This window comes from Sus scrofa, chromosome 13 (genome assembly GCF_000003025.6).
Source record: "Sus scrofa isolate TJ Tabasco breed Duroc chromosome 13, Sscrofa11.1, whole genome shotgun sequence".
Classification (NCBI taxonomy): domain Eukaryota; kingdom Metazoa; phylum Chordata; class Mammalia; order Artiodactyla; family Suidae; genus Sus; species Sus scrofa.
The window spans coordinates 39,788,744-39,808,875 of NC_010455.5; the positions used below are offsets into that span (position 1 = coordinate 39,788,744).

Here is a 20,132-nt window from a genome sequence, read left to right on the forward strand (position 1 = left end):
TTCCCAGATGGATCCTTAAGATAATTAGAGGAAGATGTGACTATGGAGAATGGGAGAGATAACAGTGTAGAAAAACTCAGCCTGATGTGGCTGGTTTTGAAGATGGAGGAAGAGGACATAGCCAAGAAATTCAGGAAGCTTCCAGAAGTTGGAAAGGGCAAGGGAATGGATTCTTCCCTTGAGCCTCCAGAAAGAAATGCATCCTGCCAATACCTGGATTTTAGCTCAGTGAGACAAGTGAGGGACTCTAAACTAAAAAAAAGCAAGATAACAATGTGTGTTTTTGTTTTTTAAAAACAGAGCTTTGGTAATTTGTTACAGGAGCATTAGGAAACTAATACACACAGTAAATTATCATTCATTTGTATCACTGCCATTAAGCTTTTTGTGATGGTTTTATATTTTTCTCATATATTAGTCTATGAAGTCTAGGTTAAGTTATAAGTTTGTCTTATCATTGGTTGGCAAGCTCTAGGAAGGTTAGCACGCAGTAGGCACTCAATAAATACTGTGACTGACAATTCATACGAGTTTAATTAATATGAAAAGTAAAATGTCCATTACTTTCACGATGTCCTCCAGGACCTAACATAGTGCCTGGCACAGCAGGAACTCAATAAAAATCCTTATGGAATCTTATTGAACCTAGATGGAAAAAGTACCTTCTGCACCAACTCCATTCCCTGTGATCTACGCCGTCGTCCCTGTCCATTCCGTCCAGCCCAGATCCCTACTTCTGCAAGTGCCCTCACTATGGGACCTGGTGACCTTCCTCTTGAGTAGCCGGACATCTCCTGCCTAGCTTTCTTCTGCAGAGGCAATGAACACCGAGCGCCGGTCCCGGACGCCTTGCAGCTCGCAGGGCGCAGTGCTCATTTGGAGCTGCAGGGGGCAAGCGTGACCCGGGAACTCCCGCCAGAGGGTCGGGACGGGGCGGAGCTTCAGGGGCGGGTCGTCTCAGTGCGCAGGCGCGGGGCCAGGCGCCTCGCGCGGCCAGGGGCAGGCGGGCGCAGAGCAGTCCCGGCCGCGGCTTTGGTAGCAGCGAGTTCGAGCCCCGCTCCCGCTCCGCTTTGGTTTTCGCTCCCCCGGCCCTTGGGCCTCCCGACGCCAGTCCCCGGCAGCTCACTGCTCATAGCGCTCTCCCCGCCGCCAAGATGCCGGTAACCGAGAAGGATCTGGCGGAGGACGCGCCTTGGAAGAAGATCCAGCAGAACACGTTCACGCGTTGGTGCAACGAGCACCTCAAGTGCGTGAACAAACGCATCGGAAACCTGCAGACCGACTTGAGCGACGGGCTTCGGCTCATCGCGCTGCTGGAGGTGCTTAGCCAGAAGCACATGTACCGCAAGTACCACCAGCGGCCCACCTTCCGCCAGATGCAGCTTGAGAACGTGTCCGTGGCGCTCGAGTTCCTGGACCGTGAGAACATCAAGCTCGTGTCCATCGGTGAGTGCCCTGGCCGAGCCGTGCGCCGGCGTGTACTTCTCGCGCCCCCGCGCGTGCGCCCCTGAGGAGACTGAGGCTCCCTGTCGCGCGCCTCCGCCGCGTCCAGCAGCCACCGGCTGGATGTGGGCACAGAGGCCGGGGTGGGTGGGGGTGAGGACAAAGGGGACCTAGGCACCCTCCTGCATGCCGTTCCCTGGGGTGCTGTCTTACAGTGATAGTTCCTTGCCTTGCGCCGGGGCCGTGCGCCTTTGGCGGGCGATGGGTTGAGGGTTCATGTTGGGGCCGCTTGGGGGGAGTGCGGGCTGTGGCACTTGGGGTGCCCCTGCGGAAGCTGGGGGACTGGAAACCTCTGGTCGGCAGTCCCCGGGGGTGGGGCCCTAGTCAGACGCTCCCTGGAGCGCTCGCCCAGCTGCGCCCAGGCCGATGCGCTGGGCGGTCGCCTGATGGGCGTTGGCTCGGAGGCCAGGTGCGGAGGCCTTGGGGAGGGAGTGTGCTCCGAAACTGGGGCCCTGCCGCCTAGGTGGAGACGGGGGCCTGGGACCCTCCCTCGCCGTCTCCGGAAGGGGAGCCCGGGGGTGTGGCATTCGCGCTCGCTCTGGCCCCGCGCTGCGAGCTGAGCCAGCTCTCGCCTCTGAAGATACTATTGAGAGTCGGCGGCGGTAGCGGCCGCTTGTAGGGAGCTAGTGCGCGCTGTGTGCCAACAGCCTCCTGTTAACTCGGTCCTTACACACCCCGTGAGTTGGGGCGTGTAAGACAAGAGGGTCCAGAGGGTTAACGGGCTTGCCCAGGGCTATGGAAGTAGAGAGGGTCTAGCCGAGAATTGAAGGAAGCGGGTGACAATTAAAGGAGACTTGGCCTTCCTCTCCCCGCCCTCCCCACACCAGGGTCTTCCTGAGAGGAGGGAGGGAGTTGGCGTTGGGTTCCTCTCCCCCCAAGGCTGGGGAGGAGTGATGAGGGTGAGGTCCCCGCTAGGACCAGGGCTAGTGGAGGGCTTCCCGCAGGGTCATAAGGCTGCTGAGGGTGTGGGTTGTAAGGGTAGGAGTCAGGGGTGTGTAGTGTGCGTTTGTGAGTATATGTGCAGTCTGTGCACAGCGTGGTGTGCACATACATTGTATGCATGTTCTGCCAGGTGAGCCTCTTGCCATTGAGCAGCTGGCCCAGGCCTGGGTCTAGGGTCCCTTCTTGAGGAGGCCAGGCCTTCTATTAACCCCCTGACAGGAAGGAGGGGCATTGGGTGTGACTGCTGGGACTTTCCAGCCTAAAAGGGGTTCCCTCTGGGCTGAGTCTCCTCATCCTCTCCCCACCCTCCCCCACACCTGTCCTGGCAGGTGGGGCTGCTTCCTGGGCCCAGGCAGCAGCCACCGCCCCGTCAGCCTCCCTCTGGAGGGTGGCTTCCCTGCACAAGGAAGCTGTGTGGCATGCTCTCTTCTTTTGGGGGCCCATCTTCTGTAATGAGGGAAGGGGGAACCTCAGATTTCTCCTGGAATTCTTTCCTTTTCAGAAACCAGCTTTCCCACTGAGGAATCTCCAGGGCTACAGGGCTCAACTTGGATCCCTTGTTCTTTGCCTGAAAAATGTGTATTTATTTAATTAACTGAACAAAGAAACTTAAAGTAAACCAGGAGTATCCAAACATGCATGGCAAGAAATCTTAAAAACCAAAACAAACATCAGACCACAGCACCAGAAAATCCTGGACTGCCCACTTTACCAACTGTTGACAGAGTCTGCAGCTGCCTCCCGCATGGCTTCCCTTTGGTGCCCTGAAATTGAGGGTCTCATTCTAGAGTTTGTCTGGTCCCTTACATGTTTCTACTTGATCCTTGTGATTTTCATTCCTGAACCCACCCAGGCCATAGCTTCTTCCCTTTTCCTGACATTCCAGGGTTAGCCTCCCCTTCCCCAGTTGTGGCCTGTGGATTGTTGGCAGCTTCTTGCTATGGACCTCTTCCCACCACAATTTATATTGTTTTATTTTATTTTCTCCTTTTATTTCTTTATTTTTTTTTTGTCTTTTGGACTGCACCTGCGGCATATGGAGGTTTCCAGGCTAGGGGTTTAATCAGAGCCATTGCTGCCAGCCTACGCCAGAGCCACAGAAACGCCAGATTATTAACCCACTGAGCGAGACCAGGGATCGAACCCTCAATCTCATGGTTCCTAGTCAGATTCATTTCTGCTGTGCCATGATGGGAACTCCTATTTTCTCCTTTTAAATGATTTCTTGGATCCTATTCCCCAGAGTGGCATTTCTGGGTCAAAGGGTGTGACCATTTATGACTCCTATCATTGGCTGCCTAGTTGTTCTCCAGAAAGATCTTCCAACAAACAGGTTTTCCAGCCTCTGGAGGCTGAGAAAGACTTGCCAAGTGCCAGGACTCCTAAGAGGGTAATGCCTGAGGCCTCTTCCCTGGGGCTGTGCTGGGTAAAGGCCCTTCAGAAAAAAATTCACATCCAGGTGGACCTCAGTTCAGGCATTCAGTGCTTATGCTATGTTGCATTGTGCTGACAAGGATAGGAGCTCCCGTTTGGGGGCAGCTGCTAGGCCTTTAGTGTGTTCCATTGATCACTTCATTGAATCACCTCCAGTTCTGGTTTCTTTGTCTTTATTTGCTTTCGGCAAGTCCCTGGAAGGGTTAAGGCCTGGCCCCAATCCTGGCCAAGTGCTTAGAAAATGGTTGTTGTTATTGCCTTGGTTGTTGTTAGTATTATTACATCTTTTTAAAGTTGGGGAAATGGGAGTGAAGTCACTTGTGGAGGTCACCCAGCTGGTAAGTGTTGATGGGAACCCAGCTGTGCTGAGTTGTTGAAATTGGTCCTTAACTGACCTACCTTTCAGTATCAGAAATGAGTAAAATACAGCCCCTCTCCCCTTACCAGAAAGCTCATGGGAACACTAGGTTTTGCAAGTCTGGAATGTTGGGGTTGTGTTTAGATATCCACACTTTGAGCGAGACTTTATTATGTGAGGAGCGAAATTAATCCTCTGAACTCTGATGAGGGTCCATGAGATGAGTGTCATGTCAGGAGGTGAGCAGGATCAGTTTGCATCTTGCATGTTGTGTGGAGGGGATGGCTGCCCTGTCTTCACTGTTTTTTTTGCTTTGTTTTTTTTTTTTTGAGATTTCCTGCTACCTTCTGGATATCATTTCACTCCATAATCTGTGGAGGTATCTGAATGAATATAGAGTTTTGTATATTTTGGATAACTCCCAACAATGTATGTTGTGGGAATCATTAGAGTTGTGTATAGGCGCCAGCTATGAGACATGAAGTGGTCAAAGGCTGCCAGAGCACTGTGGCTTTTCTGCTTAAAATTCACCGAAAGAAAGCCCTGGCTGTTGATGTTAGTGATTCCTTGTAAGGTGGGCCCATCCTAGGCTCCATCCCAAACTTGAAGCACTCATTCTTATACCCAGGGCAGTTCATAGTGAGGCCTCAGCATATTCAATTCTAGTTGTCTGCCAGGAGCTGGCAGTTTTATTTACTTGTTTTTCCAAAAGCCTTTCCGACACTGGGCAACCCAGCCAACTTGGAGAAAAAGGGGACTTCTAGCCCAAGAATGACAACCAAGGCTGCCTAGAAGTTTGGGTAGCGTGTTTTGGTTTGATCCTTTACAAAAAAGGAATTCTTTCCTTTTTAGAGGATGCGGTCTGACCCTGATGTTTACTTAAGGTGCCTGTGCCAGGCCAGCGCCCCAGAGCAGGCGCGGTGCCTGTTCCCAAGACCTTGGGTCACTGGGCAGAGTTTCCAGGGTGGTGGGTCACCGAGCCACTCACCCTGTTTTCCTTCCCATTTTCACACCCCCACCAAAATGATGCACAAAGAATCCTAAATTCTGCCCTTTCCTATTTAGCAAATGCATGTGTATCTTTTAGGCACTGTAGTTCACATCCAGAGAATGCTTAAAAAGTAGCAAAGTAGCAGGCTTTGTCAGAATTAACAAGTTCTGGACCATTTGTAACATAGTAACAAATCAGTATGCTAGTTAAGAGCTAGCATTCTTAGAATCCTACTTGCTACTAAGTAGCTATGAAGAAACTTCTGTGCCTTGGTTTCCTTATCACTTAAATGGGGATAATAACTACCCCCTTAAAAGGTTGCTGTAAAAACTAAACAAGTTAATATTTTTTTAAAGTGCTTGGAACAGTTGGTGGCACATAGTTGGTGCTGTGTGTTTGTTAAATAAGATGCTGTCCAGTGATATTCTCAAAAGTCATGCTGGAGGGTTTGCACGCTGAAAGGATATTTAAAATTGGCACCACACTGAGGAGACCAGCTTGATTGGCTAATGTTGATTCTACTTGCTATAATCGCATTCTGGACTGCCCAGAGGGTGTCCACTCCTTGGAAGGGGGTGACCCTTGGTTATGTTATGGCTGCCTCTAGGGCGCATTCACACCAGCTTTGTTTCTGAGAGCTGGACGGGAGCTCAGAGCGGCTGGTCATTCCAACCTCCCACTCGTTCAGGAATCTATGGGCCAAATCATTTCCAGATGGCAGTTGGGCCTCTGCAGGCTCCTCCAGCAATGGTGGGGCCAGCGTGCCAGTCAGCAGCTGCCTTTATTCTTGGAGAGTCTGTGCTGAAGGAGAGCTTTGATTTGGAGCCAAATTATGTCTCCTGGACACTCTCTCCCCGCCCCCCACCCAGGGAGGGGCGTCCTGGTTCTTTGCTGTGAGGCTGTGTCATAGGTTAGTTAAGGATGGCTGCCTTGTTCCTTGGGCAGCAGAAGCTCAGGTTTGGAGTCTTCGGGCCCTGCCTTCCTGGCTCCATGGCCAGGGTACCACGTCATCCTGTTTTCTCTATAAGTGGCCTTCAGGTCAGCACATAATCTGAAGCTAGTCTAGCCTGAAGCTAGAGTGCTGGGATTCTAATCCCCATTCTTCCCCCTAACTACTGTGCAACTCTGGTCTACTGTGTTAACCTTTCTGAGCCTCAGTTTCCCCATGTGTAATGCAGAGAGCATTAGATTTGATTTGGTTAAATTACAGCATAAGGCTAGCACTGTCATTATTAATATGGTGTGGACTTTGTCTTGTCTTCTACCTAATCGCTGGCTAATCCTGCTACTGTCACGTGGTCTGTTAGCTCTTCCCTTCCCCCCAGCTTGGAACCTGTGATGAAGATCCCTCAAGATCCTTCCTTGTTTCCTTTCCTCATTCAACAAATGTATGAAGGACCAACTCTGAGCCAGGCTCACTGCTAGGGCCATGGGAATAATGAGAGTCATGTCCCCAGCATGCCTTACTGCTCAGCAGAGAGGAGGGATAAGTCACCAAGGAGTGTCCTCCAACCTTCAGACACACAAAGATCACTGGGGACTTCATTTAAAATGTTTGTCTGTTAGGGTGCTTATACCCTATTTCAAGGTCTCTCAGGACCTGCAGTTCTACATTTCATTTTTCTTTTTTTCCCCTGTTGTTATTATTCTGCATTTAGTTTTCATCTTTAATTATCCTCTGTTAAGGGGGTAGACCTATAATTATAACTCCTTCCACCACCAAGTTGAACCAAATGAATAAATCCAATGGAATGAGCCATTTCCATCTAAATGCATGCTATTGCCTGCTCTTACAAACATTAAAACTGCCTTTCATGACGTTCTCCTATAAGCCATTTTACATTACTGTTGTAAATCTAGTTATTCATTAAACGTGTTCAATAATCACCACATTGACTCAGGTTATTGTGTGATAAACAGCAGTACTTTCCTCTTTTGGGGCTTGGAAAGTGGCCTTGTATTTTTAAGGTGTCTGGCTCACTTTTCTGGGAAATTGAGTCCCTAGTCTAGGAAGAGAGTATCTCGTTTTGACAGAGCGACTGACTTCCTTCCCTCATCATCAAAACCTGGCACAGGTAGACAGCTTGGCAAGGAGGATAGTTGTCTTCTTCTGCATATTCTTTTGCAATTCTTGGTACCCAGAATGTCCATGATGATGCCATTCGTGCGTCAAATGTCAGGGTGGGCACATGCATCCTCTAACATAATGTCTTAGCGCTTTATTTCCCAATGCCTACTGTCGGCCAAGCATTGTCCTAAGTGCCTTTCCCTTATGAATCCTGCAGAGGGAGTGGCTTTATTTCTATTTCCAATTTACAGATGAAAAAGCTGAGGCTGAGATCTCAATTCACATGCCAAGGCAAGATGCTTGCCTGCATTAAGCTGTACAGTTGTTTTATGTCGAAGTTGGGTTCACACTTGTAAAGTGAGATATATTGTAGCAAGAGTCTTTCTATTGCTTTAGTCCTGTTCATTTTTATTTTGCTTGAAACTTTAATCATTTGAGCTTGATTAACGTGAAATTGAAATTTCCTTCTACAAAACACAGCTTTTGGGGGCTCATGTTTGAGCTTTAATGGGGTGGGCGGGGGCTTCTTTCCAGTTCTGGAGAAAATTCTCTGATTCTTTCTCAGGGGCAGTGATTTCACTGCAGGTCTGGACTGCAGGGAGCAGCTGAAGGCTGCTTTGGGGAGCCAGGCAGGACTTTCTTTGTGAGGCCTGCAAGCCAGAGGCGAGGAGATGTCCCTGGAATTCCTCCTGGTTGCAGTCCTGTGGGGCTCGCAGTGCCCACCACTTGTGCAGGTGGGTGGGGTTAGTTCGTTGAGACCTGGCTGTGCTGGGAGATCCTCAGTGACAGTTGCCATTGGCACAGATGTGCTCTGTCAGCAATGACCTCACCCATGTCCTTTCCTTCTGCTACCTGTAAACATTAACTGGCCGGAGGGTGTGTTGGGTGGTGCTTGCCGCTGAGCAGAACCTTTCTTTCCTGGCTGGCACTCAGCTTTGTCAGTCTGGCAGCCCTGGCACAAGCAGCTGGCGGCTCCCTGCTCATGTTCAAGGAGGCTTGTGGGCAGGCATCTTGCTGTGCACCACGGCACCTATCTGTATGCTCCAGAGCTGAACTGGCGTCCCCAAGGGCTTCTGCTGCACAGCTCCTGAGAGAGAAAGCTGGTCTGGCTCAGCCTCCCCAGAAATCGCAGGGCTGGCTTGTTGAAAGGTCTGGGCGTTAACACAACACTCCTGTTCTCCCTCTCTGAAGGCCCTTTATGCTGGCATGAATTCCTTTTCTCATGGAGATCTGAAAGCTCTTTTGACTAAATGGGTCACCTTTCTGGGTATTTTCATAAGGCTGGTCAGCTTTTGCCATGCCAGACAACTTTTCTGGAATTTCCGTTCAGATATAAAGGCGACCAAAGAGGTTGAAATTATTTGGAACCAAGTGTGGAATTTTGGCTTTCGAGCTATAGGGAAATGGGTGGGGTTTGTGGTGAGGACTATGTAAATTTGCTGCGGCCCATAAATTCAGATTTTAAGATTAAAAGAGGCGAGCAGGAGTCAGCTTTCCTTTGACAAACAGGAGTGGTGCTGCCTTCGGCCTCATGGTGCTTGTGACCCAGGCAGAGGCAAGCATCCTGGGTAGTCTGGGATATCAAAGGATTCTCAGTGGCTAAAATAAGATTCTGCCATCTCCTCTGCAACCTCTAAGAAAATAATCAAGTTCTTATCATGCTGGTACTGCACTGCTTGTGTGCACCTCCCTGAAGAGACTTATCAGATATTCTGAGGGAACAAAAATTATTTAGCATTCCGCAGCCTGCTGGGATCATGGCTCAGCCTGGTGTTTCTTGCTCAAGAACAAAGATATTGTTTCCTTGATTGGGTGAAGTAGGCCAGAGGTGGGGGACCAGGCATTGCTGCCCCAGGAGACCTCAGGTAGTGAGGCCTTGGGGCTCAGACCTTAAAGGCCCTTGTGACTTGGCAGTTCTGATTATAAGATTCCTTGTTAGAAGAGGTAAAGGCTGGAAGACCAAGGATATGCTGCTTGGGGTGGGGGGTGGGGGGGTTTGGGCTCCGTGTGGCTTCCAGCCATGATGGGGTGGGGTACAGGCAGAAACCAGAAAGTGTTCTAGGAGAAGGGGCCTTGGTGGATCCTGGCTTGCAAGCACCTGGGCAGTGGATCGTCACATTCCTCATCTTTACTAAAAGGAGGCAAGCTGGCATCTGGGAAATGCCTCTCCTGCTGGGGAATCCTTTATAGGAAGTGAGCTAGGTGTCACATTACACTTCCTGTGGGGCTTGCATTTCTTGCTTTAATTGCCTCTCCTATCCCTTTTCTGGGCACTTTTGTTTGGCAGCCACTGGGAGTCACATCCAAGGTTGGAGGGCATGAGGCCCTCTCCTGGACACCCGTGGCTCCCCCACCGCCCCAGGGCCATGGCTTGATGAGCTGTATTGATCTAACTTGCCTGTCTTGTTCTGCCACTAGCTCACGACTGTTCCAAAGGCAGGCAGTGTCTCTTGTTCAACTCTGGGGCTCTGAACTTGGCACTTAGGAGGAATATAATAAGTAATTTATCGAATAAATAAACAGTCTCTAGCATAGTGGGTTGAATAATAACTGGTACATTGTCTTGTTTACAATACATTTGCTTCCAAGAAATGCAAAATAGTGGTCCTTTGCAGCCTATAGAGAAATGGGAATTTTGTGCAGTGGGCAGCTGGGTCTAGGGTTCCAGTAGAACACCTTGTTTTGTTTTCTTATTAACAGGGAATATATATTGCCTACCAGTACCAGGCATTGTGATTAATGCCTTTCAATTATAGCTAAATGAAACCTCTTTGCAACTCTGAGCTGTGGTTATTTCAATAACCCCCATTATTGCAGACGAGGAAACTGAGGCATGCCCAGATCAGCCAGTGAGAATGTGGCAGACTATGATTCAAACTCTGCCCTGGGGTTTTAATCCCCAAAGGAACGCAGTCAGCTCAGTGTGTCTTTGAAATTCACTTCTTCTTCTTTTTTTTTTTTTTGGTCTTTTTGCTATTTCTTGGGCCACTCCCACGGCATATGGAGGTTACCAGGCTAGGGGTCGAATTGGAGCCATAGCCACCGGCCTATGCCAGAGCCACAGCAACTCGGGATCCGAGCCGCGTCTACAACCTACACCACAGTTCACCACAACACCGGATCCTTAACCCACTGAGTGAGGCCAGGGCTCAAACCCACAACCTCATGGTTCCTAGTGGGATTCGTTAACCACTGAGCCATGACGGGAACTCCATAATAAGTTTTTTTTTTTTTTTAATATTAAAAAGTTGCATTTGTAGTTCTTTGTAAAACTAAAAAGTTTGCAAGAACATAGAGAACTTACAAAGAAACATATTCCCTTTTGGTCAAAATGGGGAAGAGGGAGATGTGTTTTCTTAGGAGAAAGAGCCTATGGACTGGTGGAAACATTTTGTGAAATCATTTTGGTCATACCGATGGTTGTAACAAGATTCATGCTTGAGTGAATGCTGAGCTGTGGCCAGCATTAAAATTGGAGACTCATCATGGCTTGCAAGTCTCCCTTCGTCTAGAAATATGTTTTGGTCAACCATGGAGTGGGGCTATTCCAGCCACTTCTGTCTCTTAAAAGTTTTTAGGACCAACTTTTATTGGAACCACCAGGATCTCTTAATAGTAGTTGTTATCTTTGGTTACATTGTGACCTTCCCTCATGGTTAGCCCAGGACAGAAACTCCTTTACCTTTTAGTGGCTTAGCTCCACTGGCAGTTGAAATATGTCTCAAATGTGCCCCTAACAATGTGGTTGGACAACTTGATTAACCCCTGCCTGCCTGAAGTCTTAGGGGTTTTTTGGAAAGATGATTTTCTCAATAGCCCTTAGGACACCAGACCCATGGAATCATCCTGTCTTGGTCTTGTGTGAGGCAAAGGAGATAGAATGTAAACCACTTTCAATACAGATTGAGCCATTTCCTGAGGATGCTTAAGAGTATGGGTCAGTTAGACCACTGGGAGATTTGGGGCAAGTTGCTTCACAACTCCCAGGTTCTGTGCCCTCAGCTACATTCCATTCCACTCTTGGTATTATTGACGATAAATGATAGAATCCCTACAAAGCACTTGCGGTAGCCCTTGGCAGACGTTAAGTGCCCCATAAGTGGTGGTCATTGCCTTCATCCCTTTTCCCCCTTCTAATTCCTGGGCCTGTGGTGGCCCCTTCAGCTTGGAGGAAGCTGTGACCTAATTATTTTATAAAGGGAAAGGTAGGTGGGAATATATTCAGAAATTGATCAGATGCCTCTTACCTAATGGGCTGTTTTCAGAAGAATCGCCTGGGTTTTTGAGGGTAGGCACCGTGGGCCAGTAGCGTTTCCTGGTCTTCCTTCCAAGCTTCCTTTAAGGGTAGAAAACAGGTACCAAATGTTATTAACATCTTCCCCCACTTTCTCTTTCTCCCTATTTGACTAATGGAGTTTTTTTGGTTGTTTTTGTTTTTTTAACCAATATCCTTTGCCTGCCTGCCTTTCCTTTCTTCCCCCTTCCCCCATTTTTTCTTTCATCCTTCTTTTTTGCCTCTTTTAGAATGTCCTTTATTCCCATTTCCTTCTTCCCTGATGTTTTCATGGAAGCAGCTGTAACATCCAGGTGATGTGCTTGCAAAGGGGTCCAAGTCTTGGCTCTGCCCCTTGAGAGCTGGCTGAGCCCAGTTCACCATTCTGCCTCTGGGAGGCCATCTTTCCTGTTCAAAATGTGATGATAAAATGCTCTGAGTTCCAGGGTTTAAAGAGAAAGTGCATCTCAAGCCCTTAGCACCACGCCTCTTCATAGGAAAGTGCTTAGTAAATGCCAGCTGCTGCTATTGCAGTGTTAGCATTGGGTGATTACTGTGAAGCCCCACCCCTCCCACTTTCCCTTTTCTGGCCTTAATCCAAAAGGATGAAGAGAGCAACCATGCTGGAGGTGAGGCTGTGCTGACTGCCTTGGGTACTTTCAGTCTGGAACCAAGCAGGGTATATACCAGCTACTTCCCCACTGCTCCTAATCTCACTCCTCCAGTCTGCCCTGGCCACCGCCTTCTCTCCCTTTTAGCTCTGGCCCTTTGAAATCTGGGTTTATGGTGGGGCTGCCTAGGGTGTGGTCTTTTTAGGGCCGAACCCATGGCATGTGGAGGTTCCTAGGCTAGGGGTTGAATCGAAGCTGTAGCCCCTGGCCTATGCCGACAGGGACAGCAATGCCGTGTCCGAGCTGCATCTGTGACCTACACCACAACTCACAGCAATGCTGGATCCTTAACCCGTTGATCAAGGCCAAGGATCGAACCTACCTCCTCATGGATGCTAGTTAGATTCGTTTCTGCTGAGCCACCACAGGAACTCTAATCTCTTGTCACAGAGCTGGTGACAACATTTTTACAGTAGTGCTTGGAAAGTGGACTCCTGGGGTCACACCATCCTGTACAGACAGCATCAAGGTTGCTGGGCTACAGTGAAGGTGGCAGGCAACAGCAGATTCTGTGGCTCCTGAGAACAGAGGTATGTGGGAGGTTGGGGGCAGACATCATTCTTTGTCCTTTTTAGGGATATGCTGGTCTTTTCCCAGACAGGGAATCTGTGTGTGATGTCACTACCTTCTTACCCCAGTTGCCACTTGAGCATAGTCACCCTGCTGTGTCCTTGCTTGGGCCAGATTTCTAATACTGCAGCCTTTTAGGGGAGTTTCATTGTTATGTCATCTTTTGTTGGGAGCAGGGAACATCCAGCACCTTTCCCAAAGGTAGAATTTGTGGGGGTTTTACTTGAGTGAGTGACTAATGTGGATCTTTATGTTTTAATGATGGGAAGATATTAGTCAGCCTGGGTGCTGTTTCCATGTGACAGAGCAAAAATTTAAACCATTACACAATGGCTTTTGTTTCACTAGCTATTAAAGTTGACCATCAGGCGTTATCAGTAAGATCAGCAGGTGTTAACCCACTGTGCTTCTAGAGACCAGTTTCTGGTCCTGGGAAAGGCCCAGAGCAAGCTGAATTTGGCAGGATTTCAGATCCTGGGAAGATGGCAGGACCCAGATAGTTGGATTGTAGTCCAGGCCTGCATCTTTCATCACTGGGGCCTTCTAGAGGGCTTACCTCCCTCTCTCAGCATGTTTTGCCCATCTGTGAAATGGGAGAGCTGGCCTAGATCTGTGTTTCCCCAAATTCAGTCATTTGTAAAGGAATCACCTTTATTATTTTTGCGGTATCCCATGGATCTTTCATTTTTACTCATTACCCTGCAGTTGACTCACTTGTAAAACAGATGTTTTTAAAAAGGACACTTTGTGTCAGTCACTATCATAATGGAAAAGCAGTGTCACTAGGTAAATCGAAGGTAACCATAAATAAAGCCAAAACAGTGTTATTAAATCCCAGCTGGTGCAGTTGCCTCTTCTCAGCAGGAGGCCTGCTCTTTTGGTTAAAAGGAAAATTAGCTAGAGATGGAGAGGTGTTCAAAGCAAGCTACAGGCACAATGAGCCTTTCTTCTTGACCTACTCAGAAGGGTTGAGAAAGAATTGGAAGAAGAATAAAGTTTTCTCTGTGATGCAAAGGCACTGACTGACAGAGCGTCACTGCTAGCTCAGAGTAGTATGTATAGATGCTCTGTTCCCCACATGTTTTCGGAGCCTTTACAGCATGCTAGCCCCTAGGAGCACAGGGGGATTGGGACTCCAGGCATCCAGTGGGAGAGGCAGTCATAAGAATAGGTTGACTGTAAATGAAGGACAGAACAGGCTTGCAGTAGTTCAGTTAAAAAACCACAGATTTACATCTGTCATGGGCATAGGGGTCTTTTACAAATGAGTTGAGAAAATGATTTTTTTCTTGAGTTTTTTTGTTTTGAAATGAACAATAAACCTATTTCAGCCCAGAATGATTCTAGAGAAACTAAATATATTAAAATCATATCATTGTTCTTACAGTGTTACAGTAATAATCCATCTTAACCCTTTATATAATGGTAACCAACTTTTCCTCCCTAGAGCCTGATTTGAGTTAGACCTCTCTTGGAGTCCAAGTCAACTGTAAATAGATGAGATAAAACAAAATGGCCTGATGTACTCTTAGTAACACCCCCTCCCCCACATTAGTATCTAGCTTCTGCAAAGCAAGATAGACACCAAGATTGGATCTCTAAATTACCTTAGGCTAGTCTCCAGGAATGAATGCTATGCTCTGAAATAGTAGGGTATGAGGCTGAGTCTGATATTTGTCCTTCAGCTACCCCAGGGCACTGCCTGCTTCCTTAGGGTTTCTGGGAGGTGGGTAAGAGTGAGGATTTGGGGAGTTCCCTGGTGACCTAGTGGGTTGAGGATCCAGCATTGTTACTACTGTGGCTCCCTGGCCCTGGAACTTCCGCATGCCTCTGGTGTGTCCAAAAACAAACCAACCCCCCCCCCCCATTTCAAGAAGAAGGAAATGATAAAAAATGTGGGAACCTGCAGAGATATATAGAACTGTAAATAAGAGTTAATTTTATGGAAGTTCCCATTGTGGCACAGCAGAAATGAACCCAATTAGTATCCATAGGATGCAGGTTCGATCCCTGGCCTTGTTCAGTGGGTTAAGGATCCAGCGTTGCCAAGAACTGTGGTGTGGGTCCAAGACACGGCTCAGATCTGGTGTTGCTAAGGCTGTGATGTAGGCTGGCAGTTGCAACTCTGATTGGACCCCTAGCGTGGGAACTTCCGTATGCCATGGGTGTGGCCCTTAAAAAAAAAAAAGGTTAATTTTTAAAAAAGCACAAGAATTTGGCAGTCAGGCAGCTCTGAAGTTGAATCTGAGATTTACTATGTGATGTACAATTGAGTTACATGGTTTCTCTGAGCCCCAGTGCTCAGTGTTCTCACCTGTAAACTGTGGATAATCATAGTTTCTACCTGCAAGAATGGGTGTGATGACATACTGAGCTAAATTTTGTAACTTACTTGCCACGTGGGAAGTACTAGGAAAGTGCTAACAGGTAATCCCATACTTTTTTGCTTGAAAGGGTCAGGCTGGCAGTGAGTGAGGTGAAGGGGGATGTCAGATTTGGGGTTTAGTTAGATCATGCTGGTTGGCATTAGGCCGTTCAGAAGGAGTATGGGGTTTGGGACAAATGGTGCCATGACCTCTAAAACATTGTGTGCGGGTCGAATATAGAGGAAATGGACAGTAAGAAGACCCTCAAGGGGAAGGTGGAGCATTTAGAATCCTTTAAGCTGTGAGGAATGGGACCCCAAACTGGCCCACTTACAAGGAAATTGACTCAGGCTGGCAAGTCTGGACAGAGTGGGTTGTGGATTTCTGGGATGCAGTGACTCAGTGATGTCATCTCCGACCCAGCTTCTTTGGGTTTCTGCTCTCTTGGTTTCATTGGTTCTAAGGCATATTCACCTCGTAGCAGAGATTTCTTCCTGTGAGACAGTTCCTAGGGGTTCCCCATGAGCCAAGAGCAACTTTCCCAGAAGCTGTCAACAGATCCCTCCTTTTGTCTCATGGGCCCAAATTAGATCACGTGGCTATGTTTGAACCAGTGTCTGGCAAGTGGGGGTGGATTGCCCTCAGACCTTGAGGCCTGTTCCAGAGTTGAGGGTAGAGTCACTTCCTTGAAGGTGCACAGATCCTGTTGGGAGGGGTAGGTCCAGACTCCTGTCAGAACTCTTCCAGAAGGGGCAAAGGGGCTGGATGCTGGGTGGGCCGGTTGTAGGGAGTGGCATCAGAAAAGGGGATAGACTTGCTTAGGGGTCAGGAGGAGTGAGATGGAGAAGGTGTGTGTCTTATTCCACAGGCTTTTTCTTTCATCTCTCTGTCTACCTCCCCAGCTCTGTTGTTTCATATCCAGGGGCCATGCCCATACCCTGCTCTCCCTGCCCCTCCCCACTAGGTCCCTTTCGTATGCCTGTCTCCTTCTGCAAGACCTCCTCCTCCAGGCAGATTTATGGCAGGAATCCTGCTGATCATATATCATTTGTAAAATATAAATAATTTGTAAAGCATTTGTTGGCTTTTCCTAGTTAGGAGTGCTATATGCTTTTGCTTAGAAATGGGAAAATTGCATAAAAATAATAAAAAAGGAAAAATTAGGAGTTCCCATCGTGGCTCAGTGGTTAACGAGTCCAACTAGGAACATGAGGTTGCAGGTTCGATCCCTGGCCTCGCTCAGTAGGTTAAGGATCCAGTGTTGCCATGAGCTGTGGGGTAGGTCACAGATGCAGCTTGGATCCTGTGTTGCTGTGGCTGTGGTGTAGGCTGGCAACTGTGGCTCCGATAGACCCCTGGCCTGGGAACCTCCATGTGCCGCCAGAGTGGCCCTGGAAAAGGCAAAAATACAAAAAAAAAAAAAAAAAAGAAAAAAGAAAATTGCTTATAATCTTACTGTCCATAGATAATCAAAGAACTATTAACATTCCCTTCTGGTTTTCTCAACATGTGTGTATATAGCATATTACAAATAGCTTAGGAGCCAGATTGGGTGTAGTTTTGTATTCCATCATTTGATGATAATTTCTTTGTCATCAAGTATCACTTAAAAACTTCTTATCACATTCCATCATAAATGGCATAGCCTTTAAAAAAATTATGTCAATAAAAATGGAATACAGAGCAATGAAAGTGAATAAACTAAAACTCTAATTAGTTTGGGTGCTCCTGAGAATGGGCTGGACACAAGCACCTGCACCTGGGTGGAGATGCCTTTTTGAGGGGAGGTGATCTCAGGAGGAGGTAGGAAGGAGAGATGGAGAGTGAGACAGGAAAAGAGGAGAAAGCAATATTAAGGTCAGTGCTGCGTAGTGAGAAGTATACAGACTGCTTCTAGACTTGTCCTCCTGGAGAAGGACAGGAAGCTGGAGACCCACCAGCTTCTCTCCATCCCATTCATGATGGAGGCCTGAATTCCTTTGAACTTCCAGGCTGGGTGCCCACACATGCCGGGTCTGGTGGGGCACAAAGGGAAAAGAAGAGGCATGTGCTTGAGTAGGTTGGCAGTCCCGGGAGGAGATCTGAGTTGGGACAGAGCTGCCCACTGTATCTGTGGCTGAAATCAGACATGGGCCAAGGGGATGGCCATAGGTGTCAGCAGCCTCTCTGAGCATGTCACCCTGAATCAATTTTACAATGTTGGGAAGAAAAGGCAAATTGCAGAAAGAAACATATTCTGTCATACTGTTTATAAAAAGCTTCAAGTATGTAATAGACATATAGATTTGTTCATGAGAATGATCATCACCAAACCTTGGGTAGTAGTTGCCTGGGGTAGGGGAGGAAAAGTGTGCTGTCATGAAGGGTTGCACGGGGGTGGGGGTAGGGGTGGGGGGTGGGATGGGGAGCGGGGTCGGGTTGTGCTTTCGACTCTGTGTAACATTTTATTACTTCAGTTGCGTAGTGGTTGTATTGTTCTCCCTTTCTTTGTGTGTGTGTGTGAGAGAGAAATATTTCCCTTTTATACTTTGAATGCTGGCACAGTGCATTGTTGAAATTGATCAAGGGGGAGTTCCTTCTATGGTGCAGTAGGTTAAGAATCTGACTGCAGTGGCTCTGGTTGTTACAGAGGTGCAGGTTTGGTCCCTGGCCCTGGGAACTTCCATGGGAAGTAGGGAGTAGCCAGAAAAAGGGGGGGATTAAAAAAAAAAGAAATTGATTAGGGAGGATCAATCAAGTTAGGAATAAAGATTCCCTAGTTTTATGTTTTGTTTGTTTTAAAAACAGGCTTGGGCCCAGCTTGTAAAAAAGAAAATATATCATCCTCAAGATGTCAGGATGATATTAAGACAAAAGACATTCACCCTTAGCAGAATTTCTCCCTCCTTCTCCCCAACTATATGTTGAAACTCCTGAGCTAATAACCTTAGAATGTAAGGCCCCTGCTGTTATTTGTGAACCTGGCAGGCTTGGGCTTATCAAAAGCAGAGAGAACTTTAATGTTTGCCTTTGGGAGCTTCTAATAATGGCTTTTTGTCTAAGGGAAGGAGATAGTTCTCAAGGAACTACCTCAAGGGTTTGCTGGAATGTTTGCATTGTCCTTAAAAGGGGGGTAAAAGTCCAAGGTTAGGGATGGTTTGACAGTGCAATGAATGTTATGAGATAGTTGCATGCATTCTAAGAACACCTTTGCATAGTGGCCAAAATCAAGCCCATCCATCTTTTTGGTTTGGTGGTTCCTATCCAGGGGTGTTAAGGTCTTTGTGTCTCAAGCAGCTGAACATATGAGCTCAGAAATGTTTAATTTTTTACAAACTGCTTTATGAGGTATAACTGACGTACAACAAATGACACATTTAAAAGTGTACAATATGAAGGTAACAAAAGCAAAAATGAACAAGTGGGAGTACATCAAACTGATAACTTTCTGCACAGCAAAGGAAGCCATCAACAAAATGGAAAGGCTACCTACTAAACGGGAACAAATATTTATAAATTATATATATGTATTTATATATATGATAAAGGGTTAATCCAAAATATGTGAAGAACTCATACAATTCAAAAGCAAAAAACCGCAAACTGATTAAAAAGCAGCAGAGGGTTTCAGTGGACATTTTTCCAAAAACATGCAAATGGCCCACATGGATGTGAAAACATACTTGTCATCACCAGTCAGAGAAATGTGAATCAAAACTACAATGAGCTATCACCTCACACTTGTTAGAGTGGCTCTTCTCTAAAAAATAAGAAAGAACAAGTGTTGGTGAGGATGTGGAGAAAAGGGAAACCATGTATACTGTTGGTGGGAATGTAAATTGGTACAGCCACTGTGTTCTTCACAAAAATTAAAAATAGAACTACCAGAGTTCCCGTCGTGGCTCAGTGGTTAACGAACCCAACTAGGAACCATGAGGTTGCCTGGCATTGCTCACTGGATTAAGGATCCCGCATTGCTGTGGCCGAGGTGTAGGCCAGCAGCTACAGCTCCGATTCGACCCCTAGCCTGGGAACCTCCATATGCTGAGGGTGTGGCCCTAAAAAGACAAAAAAAAAAAAAAAAAAAAAAAAGTAGAACTATCATAAGATCTAGCAATTCCACTTGTGGGTATTTATATGAAGAAAACAAAAACACTAACTCAGGGCATTCACACCCCTACTGCAGCATAATTTACAACAGTCAAGACAAGGGAACAGTCTAAATGTCCATCCAGATATTTTAAAAATGTCCAGATATTTTAAAAATATGACATTTGTATATCATATAATCAGCCATTAAAAGAATGAATTCTGGGCCTTTTCAGGAACATGGCTGAACCTTGAGGGCATTATGCTAAGTGAAATAAATCAGAAAGACAAATACCATCTGATCTCACTTATATGTGGAATCTCAAAACAAACAAACATAAAGACATACACACAAAAAAAACCAAAAGCGTAGATTACAGAGAATAGATTGATAGTTGCCAGAGGCAGGAGTGGGGAGGTAGGCAAAATGAATGAAGAAGATAACAAAAAAAAAAAAAAATACAAACTTTGAGTCATAAAATAAGTCATGGGGGTGTATTATATAGCACGATGACTATAGGTAATACTTGAAATTTAGTTCAAAGAGTAGATCTTTGCAAGGAAAAATAATTAGTCACTATGTGTGGTAATGGATGTTAACTAGAATGATTGTGGTGATCCTTTTGCAATATGTACACTTTTTTTTTTTTTTTTTTTGTCTTTTTTTGCCATTTCTTGGGCCGCTCCCGCGGCATATGGAGGTTCCCAGGCTAGGGGTCGAATCGGAGCTGTAGCCATTGGCCTACGCCAGAGCCACAACAACTTGGGATCCGAGCCGAGTCTGCAACCTACACCACAGCTCACGGCAACGCCGGATCCTTAACCCACTGAGCAAGGGCAGGGACCGAACCCGCAACCTCATGGTTCCTAGTCGGATTCGTTAACCAC

At 47.0% G+C, this 20,132-nt stretch overlaps 1 protein-coding gene across 10 annotated transcripts in view; it reads left to right on the plus strand.

Moving 5' to 3' along the window:
• Positions 516-20,132, plus strand: part of FLNB (filamin B) — a 149,493-nt gene continuing 129,876 nt past the window's right edge. For 6 of the 10 annotated variants that reach the window (XR_002337597.1, XR_002337598.1, XR_002337596.1 and 3 more), the window contains exon 1: positions 516-1,446. Coding sequence is in view for 7 of the 10 variants with exons in the window: in XM_021069061.1 (XP_020924720.1) it covers positions 1,155-1,446 (292 nt within the window). In the remaining 3 variants the exon portion in view is untranslated. The remainder of the gene's footprint in view (positions 1,447-20,132) is intronic. The other 4 variants (XM_021069067.1, XM_021069064.1, XM_021069065.1 and 1 more) reach the window with 3 other exon arrangements.